The sequence below is a fragment of the Pteropus medius genome, unplaced genomic scaffold (genome assembly GCF_902729225.1).
Source record: "Pteropus medius unplaced genomic scaffold, Ma_sr-lr_union100, whole genome shotgun sequence".
Classification (NCBI taxonomy): Eukaryota; Metazoa; Chordata; class Mammalia; order Chiroptera; family Pteropodidae; genus Pteropus; species Pteropus medius.
This window is the reverse complement of record NW_024350399.1, coordinates 2,049,725-2,070,110: the sequence shown is the minus strand read 5'-3', so window position 1 is coordinate 2,070,110 and position 20,386 is coordinate 2,049,725. Positions and strand designations below refer to the sequence as shown.

Genomic DNA, 20,386 nt, shown 5'->3' with positions numbered 1-20,386 from the left:
AAAGTGAATAAATCAGTTTGGTGGAACACTTGTTCCTGAATAAAGAGTAGTGGAAAATAAGGCTGTAGATGCAAGTAGCATTTATCCTGGGGCCAGCCGTGAAAGACACTTGAGAGACATCAGAGGTCTTTGTTCTTGAGTTGCCGGGTTCAGTGAGGTGTTTCAAGGAGTAGGTTGAGGGATGGACAAGAAAGAGATTGAGAACAGGGGGGGGAAACCATCCCAATATCTAGAGGAGGAAACTCATAGAAAAAGCACGGACATAGGAGGCAGACCTATGTTTGAATCCCAGGTTCACCACTTACTACTTGCATGACCCTGGACAATGACCGAATCTTTTCTGTGCTTCAGTTTTCCCACTTATGAGATGTAAGTAATAGTTCAGACTTGTTGTGAGGGTCAGTGTCCATGGGTACCTATACAGTGCGTAGCTTTGTAGTTAGTAGGTTATCACTGTGTTCCAAGCATGGGGGCCGGGGACAGAGGTTTTGATTAAGGGAAAGGCAAAGGGCAGAGAGAGGAGGGGAGGAGAGGACTTGCTGAGTGTCCTAGTGTCAGAGGAAATGGAGAGAGAGGAGTCCAGCACTCAGTGGGGAAAGAGAAGAAATCCCATTTAAGGTCTTTTCAAGTTTTAAGATTATATGATTGAAAGATGACTTTGGGTTAGAAACAAATGTTGAGGCTTGGAGGCCAGTCCTACAGAAATCATGAGATCAGATCAGCATTACAGCTCAACATACACCAACCCAGCTAGAACCGCCCCTTCCAAAGTCTGCCTTTTGAGGTCTCATTCTGAACCAGATTCCCTTGTCTTGTGACTCTACCACTCACAGGGATGATCCAGGCTCTAGCTGGGTTCTTTACCTACTTTGTGATCCTGGCTGAAAATGGTTTTAAGCCTCTAGATCTGCTGGGCATCCGCCTCAGTTGGGAAAATAAATACCTCAATGACTTGGAGGATAGCTATGGACAGCAATGGGTGAGTAAAAGGGGTAGGGTAGTAGATAGTGACTAGCAATTTTTTTGAAGAGTGGGAGACTAGAGGAGCCACACAGAGTTGATGCTTTATTTTCAGTCCTATCCGAGCATTCTAACATTTGACCTCAATCTCTGATGTAAGCAAATATTCTTCTCTGTTTACAATGACTTCATTTGTGTTCTTTCCTACTGTCTGTTGTCTGTCCTTGTCTTCTTTTTGGCTTACTTGGACCTGGAAGTCAGCTTTTTCATGTCAACTTTTGGGGTCTGATTTCTGTTTTTCTAACTTCTATCACTGCCCCAGAAATGAGTGCCGGGTCCTCTCTCTCCTATTATGCTCCCTCCCTCCATGGGAGTTCAAATGATATGATTTTAAATCTGAAAACCTATTTTCTTTGTATATCCTTTCCTTGTCATTTTAAACTTTTTAAATCTAGAAGATGCCTCTCTGCAGTAGTCTTTCTTAACACTCAGGATAAATGAAGCCCAAACTGATGCCCTCTAACTGACACTATGTGTTTAAGAATTTTAGCAAGTATGCTTTTTTTTGTATCTGTGAATATTTCTGTCCCAAGTATTAAGACAGTGGGATATGTGACACCAGTTATTGCTATGATCGTAACACCATAATGGACACATAGTCTACTATCACCATTCTATAAATGAGGAAACTGAGTCTGGAAAGATCGAGTGACTTGTTCAAAGTCCCATAGTGAATCCTAGAAGAGTTGGACCAGAATTCTGGATTTATTCCTGCCTGGCACTTTTCTTCTTCACCTTCATACCTCCAACCAAGAGAATTTCAGGTTTCTCAAAAACAGGTCAAAATCTGGGTTGTTGGAAAGATGCCCCTCATACACACTTGGCTTGTACTGGCTGAGCCTCATGAGGCCATCAGATGTCAATGATCCCAGCCTCCAACACTGCTCCAGGATCCAGTGATGCTCAGAGTCCTCATTGCTGTGCACCTGTCCACTTCACCTCAATCTTAAACTCAAGCATTTGTTAGTTTTATATCTTGATACCATTTCCCTGTTGCCAAGAGGCAGCTTGACATACATTCATTTATAATAAATTAAAGGTAATTAAAATTAATTTGAAGTAACATCAAATTACATCAAAAATATATTGAGGTACTGAAAAATGAGTTAAGATCACCCTGAGGCATAAACTCTAAAGAGGCAGATCTCTTCCATTGCCGTAACTTTTAGACAATCGAGTACAGAGCTGCTCACCCAAGAAGTTCTCTACATACTGCTAGAAGCAAAGTTAGCTTCTTACCTTCTAAATATCTCTCAGCAGTAATTCCATTGATCACCACTCATCCGTTCATTCAGCAAATATTTCTTGAGCATCTTCTAGGTACCAGGTACTGTTCTTCCCAGGGGATATGGTAGTAAACAAAAATAACCAAGTTACTGCTCTTGTGGAGCTTATATTCTAGTCAAGGATAACTACTCAGAAGGGAGACAGAAAATAACCAAATATAGAACATATTGGGTCAATGGATTGTAAATCCAAGTAGAGTCCAAGAGGTGTTGGAATTGAGATATTAGAGTCAGTGAGATGGAAAAGTAAAGATGGTGATCAGAGAAAAAGAAATGCTTGAGATTGAAATTACAAAGAAATTGTAGCTATTGGAAAGAACAATATCTGGAGTTTAACCACAGGAGCAAGCAGCCCAGGTGAGTAGAAGATAACACCACTAGAGGAGAAAGAAGCCAAGGAACTATAGGATCATAGTGTTGGAAGGATCATCAACATGGATATTTAAATCTCCAAAAAGGAGGTCAGGAGTGTCTTAGAGCGACAGTGAGTCAGACACTGAACTCTTGAAATGATGGTGAGAGTGCCATCATTTGAATGCAGTGAAGGATAGTGGTGGTGAAATCTTATGCATACTAACAAGCTAATTGGTTTTTGTAAGTTTGATCTTGGCTTATCAATTTTCAGCCTTTGTGTTCTAATCATTTAAGGCTCTATATTTACCTCCAAGTACAACTTTGACCATATCCCATGAGGTTCTGTATGTAGTATCTCATTATTGTTCAGTCCTATATATTTTCAAATTTTTTATTCAATCTACAAGTTATTTATAAACATGTTATTTTATTTTTTTAAAACATGGGCTTTTTCTCCAGTCTCATTTAGACACTTCTCTGTGTTTCCATAACCCTCTGTGATCTCTCTCTTATATCCTACCTATTGTGCTGACATAACATATTTATCTTCCCCACAAGAGTCTAAGCTCCTTACATGAAAAGTGTGAATGAAAGAATGAATAAATGGGTGAATTATGTCTCCTATCTGGTCCCGCCCTTCAGACATTCCTCTCCCTCTGCATTCAGATTCTCTTCTGGCCCCACCTTCCTTATTGACCTATTTCTTCGGACCCTGCTTCCCACTCTAAGTCCACCTTCTTCTCTTACACCACCCTTCTTATTAACTTAGGATTTATTGAGCGATACTGCATTCCATTCACTGAACTAAGCATGTGGAGAGGAACACAAAGATAAATAAGACATGTCTTATGACTAACTCTCTCAGTAGGATAAGGAAAACATATAAGCCACTCATAATATGACATGAAAGGTGCTAAGACAGATATAGGAACAAAGTGCTATGAGCATCTCAAGACCTACCTCAGCCCTGAGGTCTGGGAAGGCAGGAGAGGAAAGAAGTCTTTGAGGTATATCTGAATCCCTTCTGACACTGCCTGCCCTTCCTGCAGACGTTTGAGCAGCGGAAGGTGTTGGAGTTCACCTGCCAGACAGCCTTCTTTGTCAGCATCGTGATCGTGCAGTGGGCCGACCTCATCATCTGCAAGACTCGTCGCAACTCAGTCTTCCAGCAGGGCATGAAGTGAGCACCCCCAGAGTCCCAGTGCTCTTCCAAACCTGCACACAGGGCCATATCATTATCCCTACCTCTCCCTCCCTGTCTCCAACACACCCTGAAACATTTCTTCCCAGGAACAAGATCCTAATATTTGGGATCCTGGAGGAGACATTACTGGCTGCTTTTCTGTCCTACACTCCAGGCATGGATGTGGCCCTGCGAATGTATCCACTCAAGTGAGTAAGGGAAGGGTACAAGGAAGGGGGTGCCTGAACAGGGAAGTCCCAAGCTGGGGACTACTAGCAGGGCTACACTCAGTGGTGTAAGGAGAATCATCTGACAAATGCTGCTTATTTAAGGAGGGATTAGAGACTGTGCCAAGTGATCACAAATCACTAGACATGAATATTTGCAGACTTACCAGGACTTACCAAAGTGGCATCTTTTTATGATGATGTGTGGTTAGCTGCCCAAGAATACATATTGCTTGGAGCTGAAGTAATCATAAAATTAGCTCAATATGCATGGCTAATTCTATTGTACTTAGGCAAATATGTTTTAATATTTGTTATGTGAGTGGGCATTCTATGTGAGTGGGCATACTGAAAATCTCATTGTTTGGTACCTTGTTTTTTCAAGTCCCATGTTTTTGTTTTTATTTTTTACACTAGTATATGCTTATGAAAAATTCTATTTAATATGTTTACAGAGAAAAAAGCAAAACTCCCATTCCACTTCTACTCTCACTTCCCTTGCCCCTACATAGGTAGCCTCTGTTAATGAGCTGGTGTGTATTTTTCCAGCTCATTTTCTATGCATGTACATACTTTGCTCACTCTTCTGTCTCTTACAGTGTTTTACATAATGCTTTGTATAGTGTAGGTGCTCAATTAATGTTTACTAAAAGACATTGACATTGACCTTAGATACTGACATGAGGTTTGAATTTCTTTTTTTTTAATTTTATTATTATAATTGGCATACAATATTATATTAGTTTCAGGTGTACAACATAGCGATTCAACATGTACATACCTTACAAAATGATCACCACAGTAAGTCTAGGAACCATCTGCCACCATACACAGTTACCCAGATTTGAATTTCAACTCTATGGTGTATTATTCTGGGAGCTTGGACAACTTCATAACCATTCTGAGCCTCAGTTTCACCAGCAAAGTCTCAATAATACAAACCAGGAGGATCGTTGTGAGAATTACATATAGAAATGCATATAATGTACCAAGCACAGAGCTTGGGCCATGGTGGGCACTTTGTTAAAAGTAGCTCTGTTATTGTTGCCATTAATGCCAATATGTAAGTAAGAGTAAGTGCAGTTGAGCATTACCTGTGTCCCAAACACTCTATATATACCTTGACCATAAAACTCATCACGTAATATTGAGATTATTTATTTTATATGGTTCTCTATCCTCTTTTTCTGATCACCTGAGCTCCTTGAGATCAAAGACCATCACGTCATCAGTTTTATTTCCCCAGGACCTAACACGGACACAGAGTAGATGTACAATGATTGTTGCTGAATAAATGGGTGACTGTATGTCTATAACTATTTATATTTGTGTGTGTGTGTATGCGTGTGTGTGTGGAAGAAACCATGACCTAGGCCTGTGCTGTTCAATACAGTAGCCACTATCCTTATGTGCCTATTGAGCTCTTGGAACATGGCTAGTAAAATGGAAAAACTAAATTTGTAATTTTATTTAATTTTAGTAAATTTAAAGTTAAAAACTAAAGCAGTGTCAAATATTTTTCCTATTAAATACAACTTTGCTATTTTGGTTGGACTACGTTTTCCTTTAACCATTGAAAATTTAGTGTCTGACTTCATGATGTGCTAAGAGATTTTGAAGACTTAGAATTAAAAGAACAAAATATCTCATCAACAACATTGATAATGATTACATTTTGAAATGATAATATTTTGGATATATTGGGTTAAGTAAAATATATTATTAAAATTAATTGCACCTGTTCCTTTTTATCTATTTTAATGTGACTCCTAGAAAATCTTAAATTTTGCATGTGGCTTGCAATACGTCTCCATCAGACAGTGCTGGTCTAGGCCATCTCTCTGTCATCCAAGAAAACAAATATGGTTCTGTTTCAACTTCTCCCCACAGTCCATCTTTCTCTGCTCTCTAATTATAGAAGAGGTTCAGGAAGAAACTGTTTCCCCATCTTTGCAACATGAAAGAGTGTATATATTCCCTGGAGAAATAACTCTCAGATAGACCCCTCCTATTTGGACAACCTCCTCTTGGTGGGTACAAGACCTAGAGTTCCCAGAAAGCATAGGGGACCTCTCTTAGCAACTTCACAAACTCAGTAGATCATCTCTGTGAACGCTACCTTTACCTCTAATGTGGCATTTATCCCTCTCCTCCCTCAGCCCCAGGCTCTGACCTCCTCAGTGGTGGGGATCAACCCTACACTCAATGCCTGTTCTCTGTGCCTGCTCTACTCTGGTCCCTCTGTCTTCTGCCACGCTGACTAACTCTTGCTCTCTACAGGATATTATGGTGGCTCTGTGCCTCTCCCTACAGCCTTCTTATCTTTATCTATGATGAAATAAGAAAACTCACCATCCGTCGTCATCCTGGCGGTGAGGATCCCTGTACCCCACTCTGACTGAGTGGTCACAAGCCTCCTAAATAGTTCTCCCATCCCGCTTGGTCCTTCCAGGCCTATTGCCCTTCTACCCCTCCCACTGCCTGGCCTGCGCATGGAACCCGGTCCTCGAGCCCTCTATTCTACCACTCTGCTCTTGCCGATCCTCAGTGCCCTCTGCTCCAGCCTCAGGCCTCCCACCGGGTCCTCGCTTACCCTTCTGCCCATCTCCCCTTGCTGCCACCTTCCAGCCTTCTCCAGTTAACTCTGATCTCTTCTCTTCCACAGGCTGGCTGGAGAGGGAGACATACTACTAAAGTCAGGAGAAGAAGAGCTTCACATGACACAGTGGTGTCCTGAGGGCTGGGTACAGGGTTAAAAATTATGAGTTTGGCACGACATCTGAGTTGGGACAGAATGATGCTGGGATGAATCACACTGGATGAGAAAGACAGGCAATCCTGGGGCTGGACTGAGTGCACCGTGGGTAGGAGATGGAGTGGGTTGAGAGGGAAGAAGCCCAGCCTACATCTGACTGGAGCCCAGCAGGGAGGGGCCTTGTCCTGTTGAATCAGTAGCCAGTCTAGAGAGTAAATGTTTGCCACATCTCTCACCTGGCTGGGTGCGTCACATCTGATTTGGGGATAGTGGGGATTACTGTGATGCTCTCAGTCTGTCTTCATGGCAGCCAGGCTGGGGAAGTCAGGGACCACAGTCGAGGTTGGGAGGGGATCAGAATCAAACATCATTGCCCCTGGAGGGCTATCCCCATCTTAAAGCCACTTTCCAACCCAATGGAGATTAAGGATAGGACAAATGAGAGAAATGAGAGTGGGGTGAGAAAAGATCAGCAGAGCCACAACCTATAAAGGGACCCCAGCACCTACATCCAGTGTTGGCAAGTGGACTCATCTAGCCCCCAATTCAGTTCTTCAGATCAGCTTATAGAATCAAAGTTTTAGTGCTAGAAGAGACCTTATTTCATCAATAAGAATCTGAGGTCTAGAGAGGTTAAATGACTTGGGAAGGGTCACATGATGAGTGGTGAATGTGGGGCCACAGCTCCTCCTCTGAGGAGGGCACTAGTTGTCCCTGCCCTCTACCCCCTGCCATCATGGAGTCATCGTGACCCATCCCACCCCTCCGTCCCTTTTCTCTGTCCCTTGAGAGAGAGGCTGAAACAATGTTTTCTGGACCCCCGTAGCCTCTAGTTTAGGTGAAGCACCACACCCTCTCATGCCCCAGGCCTCACAAGGGATGACAGACAGTCCCAAATGCCTGGAGCCTGAGCCTGAGCACACACACATTGCTGTGTCTCAGGAGGTTGAGGAGTCCCCAGGGAGACTCTCTCTCCTGTCCACCCTTAGTGGCAGTTCTTCCTTCTTCTTCACTCATTCACTGGCTTTCGTTTTGTGAGTTGGTCCAGTTTGCCCCGTGGGTCAGTTCATTTTCAGGCCTCTTTTAAAAGAGAGGGCTGGCTGTGACCAAAAGCATACGGAGCAAGAGAGAAATGCTAAGGAAAGCAGGGGGAAATCGTAGACTGTCACCAAAAACAAAGCACATGTGTTCGGTGACTGCTCACTATGCTTGGCAGTGGGACAAGGGCCTTACACACACCATCCATTAATTCACACAACAAATATATTCTTATCACTCCACCCCATTTTATAGATGAGGAAACCAAGGTCTGTCTGATTCCAGAACTTGTGGCCTTCTCAGACTAATCTTACAATGAAAGCTGAGCCAAAGAAATATACAAATACAAAACAAAACAAAACAAAATAGGATAGTCTGAAGGGCCACAGACACGTCTGGAGGATGGGAAGCCATGAGCTAGCAAAGAGAAGGCCATTGTAAAGTATAGTCAGCCGCTTTTCCCCTATATCAGCCCCTCCTCAGAGGTTTCCCCACCCATGCTCCCCTCCCTCCTCCAATGGAAGGTCTCTTAGGGACAGGACTATATCAGTCTGGGGTCCTTTTCTGGCTGCTGACATGGCTGAACCAGACCCTGGAAGATGGAGGGCCAGGGTGTGTGGAAGTGAGGTGTGGAGGGGCCAGCTCCTCAGGTTTCAGGAGCAGGAGCTTCGGGTGTCTGGTGGGTTAAAAATACAGAGGCCCCAATTCAGTGTCATTCGATACCAGTGGCTGAGCCTGCTAAGTCCAAGGGCCTGAAGGCAGCGGCCCAAAGAGAAGAGACTGAGTAGAGAGCAAAGCATCAGAGAGAGGAGGATGGAGGGGGAAAGCATAAGGCAGAGCTGGAGAGCTAAGGGCAAGGAGAGGGAGCAGGATGGGATGAAAGGTCTTGTGGCTGCAGGAGAGCATGAGGAAATGGAGCAGGCCTGAGCCACCATTTAGTCCCATCTCACACCCTTGGAGGTACAGAAGGTCAGCCACAACATAGATATGTCTTATGTTCCAATGTCTCTGTCCAAATGTTTCCCCTCCCCCAGAGTGCGGCAGAAGCGAAAAGTCAGGGCCGGATGTCATCTAGGTCATCTACTTCCAGGTGGGTCTGCCCATCTGTCCTGCTGTCTACTCTGGTTGTGGGGCTATGGACATGTTAGTCACTTTCCTGTGAGACCAGGAGATGGGTTCTGAGGCCTTCTGGCTCCAGCATGTTCTCTTAGGCTAGCTCTAGCATCTCCAGCTCCAGTGATAGCTGTCCCTCTTGGACCGACTCCTGCCACGATCCTGAGATTTTCCATGGCCTTCCTTATTCAGCCGTGTAAGGTCTGTCCCATGGGAATGTGGAAAAGTTACTCTAAAAGTTACTCTAACAGAATTTCATGCCACTGTCTGCATGCAAAACACCACAGTAAAAATCAGAGATATCTCAGGACGGAGATGGAGGGGCTTCTGACTATGATCTACCCCCTCCATGATCTCTTTCATGCCTCAATTTGCCAGTTGGCTCTCAGGTGCACAGAATTAAATGACATCCTTGGCTGCGGACATACAGCCCACCTCTTCACGATTTCCCTATGTTAATTTTTCCCCTAGTGTTTATACCTGATCCTCCTTGTCAAAGACGTAGGAATGAATGGCCACTATTTACTCCTCTCCTTGGAACCATTTGGTCTGGGAACCCTCTCTTCCCTCTGCACCTCAGGAAAACCAAGCCCATAGGATCAGTTGCAAGCTCAGACAGGAGGCAGTAGCGAAGGGCTTTCTCCTTCCTCATGAGCATATGAAGCCCAAACACATGCCTCTACAGGATGACTATGGCCGGCACTTCCAACCCCATGTGTGTCCTTCACCTGCATTCCCAAGGTAGAAGTGTTGAGTGAAGTAAAGGAAACAGTCTGGAGCTGAGCCAGGTTGCCAGCCCCGGACAAGCCTCCATCTTTTATGCAGAGAATGATCTCATCCTTGGTCCTTGTTCTTTAAAGGAAAGTGCAGGGGGTCTCTTTCCTATAGCCTGGGTTATGTTTTTATTGCCCTCTCTTCACAAGATCAAAGAAACAGACTTCACCTGGAAGAGATTCCATGTTTTAAGCCTTAGAGTCAACATTGCATTTGTCCTTCCTCTCCTGTATTATGAATTTAACCTCTGACCCAGAATATCTCCTCCTCTTTACCCTCGTTTCCTTCTCTCTCAGTCCCCTTGCTCTCCCTCACTTCTCCTAATTACCCCAACCTCTCCCTCCCCCAGCCCCAGCTTCATTTATCTCCAGACTCATCTGGTCTTATTTTTAGCTCCAGCGTTTTCCTTTCTTAATATGGAGTTGAGCTCTTAGGCTAGTGTGGGGACAGGGGCCGAGGAGCCCTGAACATTGTAGCAAGGGGAGGGGAAGGAGGCTCTGGGAGCCTGGAGGAGAGGAGCAGGAGGTGGGAGAATTCCTGCCTCATGGAGCTGTCCTGGCCTCAGAAGGTTACCCATCTCTCCTGCCAACCCCAGAGACATATTTAGACAGGACCAGGTGGGGCCAGGGGGTGCCAGTCTCAGGGGCAGCTCCAATTCCCTCCCCGCCCCCTGCTCCTATTCCTCCCCCTGACCCTCTTTCTCTTGGCTCTACTGACAGTTTCTCCAGGACCCAGCAGTGTCCTCTGTCCACTGCTCTAGGCCATTCCCTACCCCACCCCCACTGTGAGCCCCTAACTCAGGATTCAGGACCCAGGGGCCCCTCCCTATCCCAGCAAACCTCTTCTCGACCAGGAGAGCTGACTCAGATTGCACTACCTCCATGCGTGCTGCAGACAGGATGGGGGCCAGGGCTGTGCTGGGCCTGCGGCTGGCACTACTGTTACTGCTGGTGCTTGGGACACCCAAGTCAGGGGTCCAAGGGGAGGATGGGCTGGACTTTCCCGAGTATGATGGTGTGGACCGTGTGGTCAATGTCAACGCAAAGAACTACAAAAATGTCTTCAAGAAGTACGAGGTGCTGGCACTGCTCTACCACGAGCCCCCCGAGGATGACAAGGCCTCACAAAGACAATTTGAGATGGAAGAGCTGACCCTGGAGGTGAGTGGTGGGGTCTGCAGATCTGCAGAACACAATAAGCCCCTCTCTGAGATTCCCCCATCGTACAACCTCATGTAGGTCTTTGAGGGTGTGATCTGGGGGCCAGGTGCATTGTGGCAGGACCCCTGTTTTGACCAACAGGACCCAAGTGGCATGTGGCCTTAGTCAATTTGAGAAACAGAGACTTGGGTATCCAAAAGTACCACCAGTCAGGCAATTTTTAGGAAAGAGGAGGACTGCAAGATGTCTCCATGCTATAGGAGGCTGGTTGTACGAGGCTTGGCTAGGGCTGGGGTGTCCTTGGAAGGGGGATAAAAAAGGAAAAGAGAGGTTCTTCAGGGGAAAAGGGATTACACTCACCCATCTACTTTCCTAGCCAGAGCATCCCCCTCTCCATATACTGTAGGGGCAGCACCCCAAAGAGATCCAAACTAAGTATAAATTTAAATGTTATTAATATCTTACTTGCATGTCATTTATTTCATGGCTAAAGGTTTACTCGAGACCACTACGCCCCCCACTGACTTCTCTCTTCCTCTCCTCCCTAACTCCCCATCTTCCCCCATTGGATCAAGCCAGAGTTCTTTTATATTTTTTCAAGCCAGAAGTTCTGATCGGAAAATTCTTGTGGCTGGAGGAGGCTTCAGAATGACCCAACTTCTCTTTGTGGGAAGATTTTTCTCACCCCCAAGCTGACTTTAGGCCCAAAGGAGAGAGGGTCTATTGTAACAAGAAAAAAAAAAAAACCTGTGTTTGGGGATGAAAGACTATGTAGTCACACACACCTCTCCAGGCACCAGCATATGTTAGCGGCTCATTGTCCAAGCTTTGGCAGCTCCTCCTCTAGCTTGGCAGTACAGAAAGGCCCCAGCTTGCCCCGAGCTAGGAGTATTTCAGGGCAAGACACCGGGACCACAGGCTCTCACTTCTCTGTGCTGCCGGGTGCTGGAACTTGCTATCTGATTAATGAGCTGAGTATTTTTATCCCGAGTGCTCAGCATCCGAGGCCATCCACCTGCCAATCTCCTCATTTCCCATCCTCCTGAGACTCTAGAGGCCGAGCCTGTGTTAGTTGTATTAAGCCACAAGCTGTGCCCAAGGCAGAGTATATCAGGGCTGAAAGCAGGCTAAGGGGACAGAGACACGGGCCGAGGTAAAGAGTGAAGGGGAAAGTTCACCCGGATGAGGAGAGCCAGCCCTGTCTCACCTCTAGTCTCTGGTTCTTTCCCTCTGAAGGTGACGAGCACTGGCCACAGTGACCTCTACTCTCAGCTCTTCTGAAGTTCTCCATTCTTTTAGCAATGTGACCAGACCCCTACCATCCTCCAGCCTTCCAAAATTCTTACCACTGGGGGGTGCTCTGGGGAGAATCTCAGGGACAGCACCCCATAATCAGCATTGCCTTTGATGAGGATGAAGTACACTGCTCAGCCCTGGGCCAGGGAACGGTCCCAGTCCCTCCAAAGCCAGACTCCTCAGCATCCCCAAGGAACCGGTAGTATCATGCATAGTGCCTCAAAGTTCATCATGATAAGCACATGTAAATGAGCAATAAACGTTCAGGGATTAAAAATGAGCTAAAGATCAAAAGGGTGTGGTTATAGGGGAAGTGGAGATATTCTGGATCTAACTTGCACAGCATCAAGGTCAACTCTTCAATCCCCTGCATCCCAAATGACCCGACTTGAAAGCATGAGATGGGGAGGAGGGGTTACAAAGAATTCCAGGGCTGACTTTACGCTAACCCTCCCTGCAGTTAGCAGCCCAAGTCCTAGAAGACAAGGGTGTTGGCTTCGGGATGGTGGACTCTGAGAAGGATGCAGCTGTAGCCAAGAAACTAGGTAAGGGATGGATGGGGATGCAGGGAGGGGAAGATGGAATGTGAGACTAGAAGGCCAGCCCTTGCATAGGCTAGAGACTCCATCATAACTATTCTGAAAGGCGCGGAGAATATGCTAAAATTGGGAGGATCCCAGCCTCTCTTCTATTCCTTATAGAGACCCAAGCTCAAATCTCAAAAAGAGGTGGACATGGCCTTCTTTATATGTTTTTGAGGTAAATAAAATTCAGGGCTAGGTGCTTGAGGAGAGGGGAGGGAATCAGAAAAAATAAGTGGGACTGGAGAAGACTGCAGTATCTTTTTCCCACTCCTCCCCCTCTAGAGTGTAGCTAGGGTGTTACAGCACCGCCACCAGGGGGCAGCACATGCCTGAGAGTGGACTCCGGATGTGGATGGGGGAGGGGTAATCAGTGATGAAGTCATCTGGTCAGTAATAGCAGAGGGTTAAAGGGCTAGACTGGGGATTGGCTGCCACTGGAGTCCTCAGAGGAGGTTAACATGAATGTCTCTCTCTAGTATGGCAGGCACAGAAAGAGAGAAATCTTGCTAGACTCTATATATCTCCCTAAGTCCTCCCCTAACACCCTTACCTGATCCTAGCTTCTTCCTGGAGTGTCCCCGGGGCCAGGGAAGCCGCCCGGGTAAATCTAGGGACCAGAATGGGGTATAGATCTCAGGGGCAGTGGAGGTGAGCGAGGCTGAAAAGGGGAGGTGGACGATGTGGGGTCCAGTGGGATTATGGAGTGAGCTGCAGCCCTGGATTTGGACCCTTGGCCCTGCGGGAAGGTTGAGATCATGGACCACCTCTGGCCCACTCCCTAGGACTCACTGAAGAAGACAGCATCTATGTGTTCAAAGGAGATGAAGTCATTGAGTATGATGGCGAGCTTTCTGCTGACACCCTGGTGGAGTTTCTGCTTGATGTGAGGATTCATTACCCTGGACCTGCATGCCCATCTCTGACCAACCCCAACCTTGCGCACGCGTATCGTTTTCTAGCCTTCCTACCACACACACACACACACACACACACCCTGGAGAGTCCCTTCCTTCCGTTCCCCAGCCCCCTTCTCCCTCATCCCTCTACCTGCTTCCACCAGTGAAGACAGAAACTCACCCTCTTCCTTCAATGTCCCTGCTCTTCCAGGTTCTAGAGGACCCTGTGGAATTGATTGAGGGTGAACGAGAGTTGCAGGCATTTGAGAACATCGAGGATGAGAACAAACTCATTGGCTACTTCAAAAACAAAGACTCAGAGCGTGGGTAACCCTGAGATGCCGCGGTTCTCCTCCCGGGGTTCCCCACTCCACCCACTGCATAGCCTCTCTGCCTCCTAACTCCTCTTGCCACGGTCAGTTCTATCAACTGCTCTGATCTGTACTCTGGAGGTTCCCAGACAGGCCCCACCAGCGGTCCACCTCCCCCCACATCATGTTTTAATCACTCTCAGAGAGCTAGAGGGGGTGGGTCTCAGAATGAACCCCACCTGCCAAAGCAGCACTGGGGGAGACAGGGGAAATGGCTCCCTGGCAGACCCTGCTGCCCCAGAGACTGACTCTGCTCCCCCCTCAGACTTCAAGGCCTACGAGGACGCCGCGGAGGAGTTTCATCCATACATCCCCTTCTTCGCCACCTTCGACAGCAAGGTTCTTCTCCCTGAAGCCACATGGGGTCTGCCTCACCCTCCTCAATGGTCCTCCAGCCCCTCTCTCAGAATCCATGGGGGACCTGGTCCCTCCCTACACGTGACACTCCCCACACCCACCTCAGGCCTCCCCCACCCCAAAGGTTTTAGATGATCTAACCCACTCCTCTCATGTTCAATTAAAGGCCAGAGAAGTGCACTTTTCCAATGTCCCAGTGACAGTGACAAGGGCCGAGGGTATCTGATTCCCTTCCTAATACCTGCTCTTCCATAATACTGCTTCTTACTGTGATCCCACATGCCCTGCTCCACTCCCCACACCCCAACCCCATCCCAAAGGTGGCAAAGAAGCTGACCCTGAAGCTGAATGAGATCGATTTCTATGAAGCCTTCATGGAAGAGCCTGTGACCATCCCAGACAAGCCCAACAGTGAAGAGGAGATTGTCAACTTCGTGGAAGAGCACAGGAGGTGGGGGCAGGGGCAACCCTCTGAGCAAGGCTGGAACACCCGCCTGTGACATGGGCTGGGGGAACCTCAGCCAACCAGGGAGCTGCTCTCGCTTGGGGATAATACATTTCTGGGTGCCAGTGCTCATGATATGCTGACCTTTTCCCACAGTATTTTGCATTCTATCTAGCCCTGAGCCCTGCACATAGGAGGTCTTCCATAAATGTGCATAGTTCATTGTGATGCTGATTGTGATGAGTGCCTGTGGTCTGCCAGGAACTGAGAGGTGCTTTCCATATCTATTATTATATTTAATCCTTTTAACAACCTCAGTTAAAGAGGTTCCATAGTCGGTAAGGGTCAGAACTGGATTCCAACCCAGATCTGGCCTGTGTTCTTTCTTATACATTACCCTACACCCGTGGTTCTCAACAGGAGTGGAAGTATTGGGGAGGTAGGGGAAGAATTTTGCTCTCCAGGGGATATTTGGCAATGTCTGGAGACATTTTTTGGTTGGGGGGAGTGCTGCTGGTATTAAATGGTTAGAGGCCAGGGAGGCTGCTAAGCATCCTACAGTGCACAGAATAGCCTCCCCAAGAAAGGATTACCTGGTCCCAAATGTCAGTAGGGCTGAGGCTGAGAAACCCTGCCCTGTACTCACACATAGTTCTCTTCCTTCGCAGTACTCCACAGCTGGAAATACCTTTTCATTGATGCAAACCACACTTATTCACAGCACTCTGCCCCTAGATTATGGTCCTGTTCATCAGGGCAGGGATATGTCTCCTTTATACAACTCTATCTACACAGCCCCTAGCACAAGGCTTAGAACATCCCAGACACTCGATTTTATTGAAAGAATGAGTGAATGAACAAATTAATACCCAGATGTCCAGTTCTTACCTTTCTCTCAAAAATCTCTTATGTAGTCCCCTTGTCTACCCTCTGTTCTCCCACCTGCTTTAACCATGCAATGATCTGGGCCTGGTGCCCAGAGCTTAGACTTTGCCAGATGGCTTTGTTTGGGGCTACGAGCTGTCTGTGCCCTAGGCATGACCCAGAGGCAGCCTCTGTTGTGGGGACCTCTGGGGAGGGTGTCCTTCTCACCCATTGAGAAGTGACTCTGTCTCTCTTCTAGGTCAACCCTGAGGAAACTGAAGCCTGAGAGTATGTATGAGACCTGGGTGAGTGCCCCTGGATGGGGCCAGGCCCTGGGGGAGCATGGGTAGCTGCAGACTCAAGTCCTAGAGACATCTCACCCTGCTATTCCTCATGCCTCACTTGTAGAAAAGACAACGCACCAGCAAACTTTGGGGGTTTTTGTTCTAAAGAACTGTCACACATAAGTTAGTGAAGAAGAAAAGGGAGGAGCCATAAGCTTTGGGGCTGAAGGGTATGCCAGAGGAGGTATGGAGCCCTGGAGCTGAACAGGGCAGTGTCACTTGGAAAAGGGTCACCACCACAAGAATATACCTTATCCAGAAACTGAATTTCCATAAAATTTAGGTTCAAGGAAGATCTAGAGTCCATTCTGGGCTCTCTCATTTCCGAGAGTATAGCTAAGCGCCTCCTCCCCCCACAACAGGAGGATGATCTGGATGGAATCCATATTGTGGCTTTTGCAGAGGAAGCTGATCCAGGTGAGGGAGGAATACTGGACTGGATGGGGGTGGGGTGATAGAAGGCAGAGACAGAGCTAGAGCATAGTCTTTGCTCTGGGTGGCATTCCTAGGAGAGTGCAAGTGGCCTGGGGCTAAAAATGTGGAGTGTAGGAGGCAGGGAAAGTGATTTGGACTCCTGTGTCCTCTGTGTCCCATTCCCCTCTGCCCCGCCTCACATTTCTCCCTCGCGTTCCCTCCAAGATGGCTATGAGTTCTTAGAGATTCTCAAGGCTGTGGCCCAAGATAACACTGAAAATCCTGATCTTAGCATCATCTGGATTGACCCTGATGACTTCCCCCTGGTAAGAGGCGCCGCTCATGCAAGGCTATCCTAAGGTGGGGCCTAGACTGTGGCATGTCCTAAGGGGTGCTTGTTTCAGAGTTCCTACCTCATCTCCCAGCTGGGGGCCCTGGGAAATTATGCCTGCTGTGTGCTCAAGGGTACTGTGGGCATGGAGAGAGCCTGGGAAAGGGGAGCAGGATAGAAAGTGAACCACATAAGACATCACCCACACAACTCCAAAGGCAGAGGCTGGGCAGGGAACTCATGTGCCCAGGGCTCACTCCTAGAGAAAAACAGTGTTCGGGGGAGCAGATAGTCACATTAACCCTGCATGTGACTGTATACAATTATAGAATCAAAGCAAAGAGTTTCCATGTCTCAGGGATTGGCTTTGTTCCCAGCTTAATCCCCAACACCCAGCACTCATTGTTGAAAGGCTAACTGAATGAATAAACAGAAATGTGAGGAAATAGGCAATTACCAGGTGTAACTACCTAGTTTAGAGATGTAGAAACTGAGGACCAGGGAGAAGTGACTTGCCCAAAGTCACAGGGTCACACAGTAGCAGATCCAGGATCAGAACAGGGGTTTCCTATCGAGTTTCCTCAGAAAGGAGGGGTCGGTGTTGCTAGCTGAGCCTCCCCTTACTTTCCCTTTGGAATTTCTACCCGTTAACTGCTTAACTCTACCCTTTTCCTCAGGCCCTCCAGCTAGACCCATCCCCCACCCACCATGGGTGCATAGTGTCCCCTTAGTCCCTGGGCTGACCCTCTCCTGGACTCATGTGCTCATCGACTCCATTAAGTTGCTTCATATGGTCTCTTTACAGCTGGTTCCGTACTGGGAGAAGACATTTGATATCGACTTGTCAGCTCCACAAATAGGAGTTGTCAATGTTACTGATGTAAGTTTCCTTTCCTCACCCCCAGCTGCCCCCCAACTCTGCTTCCCAGCATAGCTGGCTCTCCTCTGCCCTGCTAACAAGGAGCTGAGTGCTTTCCAGAGGAATCAGACATCCCACTCTAACGGCTGGATAGAGGGAGAAATTTGTGCCCTGAACACACCTATCTCCACCTTTTAGAATTGGCTGTTCATCCTTCAAGGCCTAGTTCGAATCCTCTCTTCTCCGTGAAGTCTTTCCAGATCTTGGAAAGATCTTGGAATCATTCCTTTTGTGAACTCTCAGATCCCATTTGGCGTTGAGAACATGACTTTCATATGGCTATTTATGTACTATGTGTGTCTCTGCCAGTAGACTTTGAGCTTTTTGAGGGCAGAAATCTTCTCATTCACACTTTGAAATTGTTAGGTTGAATTGAATAAGCCACAGTCTTTGCTTTCATACAATTCTCAGTCTAACTAGAGAGCCAAGCATTCCATTAACTACCAGGCCCAATCTGATAAAATCTGTAATAAAGATACAAATAAAATGCTAGGAAGGCACAGAAATCAAAATGATTTCTGCTTGAGAGAATCAGAGAAAGGTTTAAAGGAGCAGTATTCAAAGTGGAGAATGTACAATATATAGTTGTTCTACAAGTGAAAATTAAGTCATTTGTAAACTGATGGAAAAGTTAGTGCAAAATGTCGAAAGTAGGAAAATGGATATCAGGTTCAGGAAAAGGCAAGTAGTTTCTCATGGCCTGAGAGTCTAGAGATTTCTGAGGATAGTGCTAGAAAAGCAGGTTATGAAAAGCCTTGAATGCTGAAGTGTTTCTAACTTTATTCCTTAGGCTATGAAGAGACACCTGCAGTCTTGCATCAAGGGCATGATAGGTCTGTTTAGGAAGCTCACAAGAGAACGGAAGAAAGATTGAAGGGAGAAGTTCTATTTGCCAATCCAGCCATTCTTTCTACTCCCACTGTCACTAATTCTAACCTAGACCTTCATCCCTGTCCACTGACACATGAAGGGAGGGGACAGAGGAGGCAGGGAAGGATATACAGAGTTGAGTGAGTGGGAAGACAGCTTCAAAGACCAGAGTCAGGCTTAGCTCCGGCCCTCTGTCTGTGCCATGTCCTAGGCGGACAGCATATGGATGGAGATGGATGATGAAGAGGACCTGCCTTCCGCTGAGGAGCTGGAAGACTGGCTGGAGGATGTACTAGCGGGCGAGATCAACACAGAAGACGATGATGAGGAGGACGAGGATGACGATGATGATTAGTTGCTATGACAACCATCTCCCTGCCCCACCTGCTCTCCTCATGCTCCCTCCTGCCTTCCCTGTCCTTGCCGGAGCTCCCCCAGGGCCACTAGCTCATTTTCTGTCATAGGGCCCACTGGGAATCTGTATGCTGAGTGCTCAGACTCTGGTCCCCCTCACCTAATGAGGAATGAGCTACTTTTCCCTGAACATCATCCTAGCTATCTCATCCAACTTGTTTCCTGCCCCACAGTGTCCCTGTATCTATTATTTGTTTCTTCCATTACTCCCTGAACTCTTTCTTGTCATTTTCTTCTTGCCATATCTCTGGGCCTCCACCTCTCTTCTGTTTCCTCCACCTATACACACTCTTCTCCCACTCCCTCAAATCCTGTATCCTTCCGATGGTTCTCTCTCTGGCCAGGAGGAAGCGGGGGCACTGTAGTTGGGGCTGTATCTCAGCAATCTGTTGTTAATGTATTTGGGTCAAATGAGAGGCATCAATAAAGGATCTGGGGCGGCTAAGCAAGTGTCTGCAGGTGAGGTCTTGTCCTTATGGCAGGAGAGAAGCAGCCAGAGGAGGGCTTAGGTGTGAGTGCCTTATTAGGGGCTGCAATAGCAAGGGGTAGGGGATCCCTCTAGGCAATTATCCCAGAGAAGCTTGGATTATTTATCTGCTGCAAGTCAACAAGCCTTTTCTGAACACATGGTGTTTGTCCAGCACCGCAGTTAGATTCTGGGAGAACAGAGAGTGCCAGGCCTGTCCCTGCTCTTGAGCTGATTAGCCTCACTGGGAAGTCAAGACAAGCACTCTAAACAATTAAAGAAAAATACAAAGCAATATGTAATTAAGTGATTATATGCTGCTTGATAGCACCCTCCCTGCAGCTCTTATTTGAATGTCAAGACTGAGCCCAAATAACACTTCCTCAGTGAGGCCTTTCCAGAGGCAGCCCCTTCCACATCTCCCTCTTCTGGGTTCACAATGCACCCTCTCTATACATCTCTAGTCTACTACTCAGCACATTCTATCCTAAGTCTTCAGTTACATGTCTGTCTTCCGCATTAGACTGCATCCCCCTTGAAGGCAGGAACCCAAGCCTTTACTCTGTGTCCGTAGGTCCTGGCACACAAAATCAGTCCTTAAGAAATGTTGGTTAAAAGAAGGAAAAGAACAGAACAGGCTCAGAAGAGAGAGATCAGAGTGGGCTTTAATAGATTCATAAAAGAAGTAAATATTTTTATAGGTCTTAAATAAAAGAGTGCAATTTGATTAAGGGCAAAGGAATTGGGGAGGGGACATTTCAGTCAGTGAAAACATCAAAAGCACCAGAAAGAATGCATGTGCCCTACTGGGGCCACAGAGGAGACCAGAGAGACAAGAAGAGACGTTCAGGTGGTAGCAGTGACATGGGGTGGGCATGATGGGCCTAGGCTGTAGAGGTGTTTGA

At 47.0% G+C, this 20,386-nt stretch overlaps 2 protein-coding genes across 2 annotated transcripts in view; both read left to right on the top strand.

Annotated features, from left to right (window-relative positions):
• ATP1A4 (ATPase Na+/K+ transporting subunit alpha 4) overlaps positions 1 to 7,048 on the top strand; it is a 34,825-nt gene extending 27,777 nt beyond the window's left edge. The window contains exons 18-22 of the mRNA XM_039839977.1: positions 834 to 979; positions 3,710 to 3,840; positions 3,951 to 4,052; positions 6,351 to 6,442; positions 6,736 to 7,048. Of these exons, the coding sequence (XP_039695911.1) occupies positions 834 to 979; positions 3,710 to 3,840; positions 3,951 to 4,052; positions 6,351 to 6,442; positions 6,736 to 6,764 (500 nt within the window). The 3' untranslated portion in view covers positions 6,765 to 7,048. The remainder of the gene's footprint in view (positions 1 to 833; positions 980 to 3,709; positions 3,841 to 3,950; positions 4,053 to 6,350; positions 6,443 to 6,735) is intronic.
• A 3,164-nt stretch (positions 7,049 to 10,212) lies between these two features.
• Positions 10,213 to 19,454, top strand: CASQ1 (calsequestrin 1). Its single transcript, XM_039839978.1, has 11 exons — positions 10,213 to 10,910; positions 12,667 to 12,751; positions 13,573 to 13,673; positions 13,898 to 14,009; positions 14,323 to 14,396; positions 14,735 to 14,865; positions 15,983 to 16,028; positions 16,430 to 16,484; positions 16,707 to 16,807; positions 17,618 to 17,692; positions 18,813 to 19,454. Exons 1-11 carry the CDS (start codon positions 10,632 to 10,634, stop codon positions 18,954 to 18,956), a joined length of 1,203 nt encoding a protein of 400 aa, XP_039695912.1. The 5' UTR covers positions 10,213 to 10,631; the 3' UTR covers positions 18,957 to 19,454.
• The last annotated feature ends 932 nt before the right edge of the window (positions 19,455 to 20,386 follow it).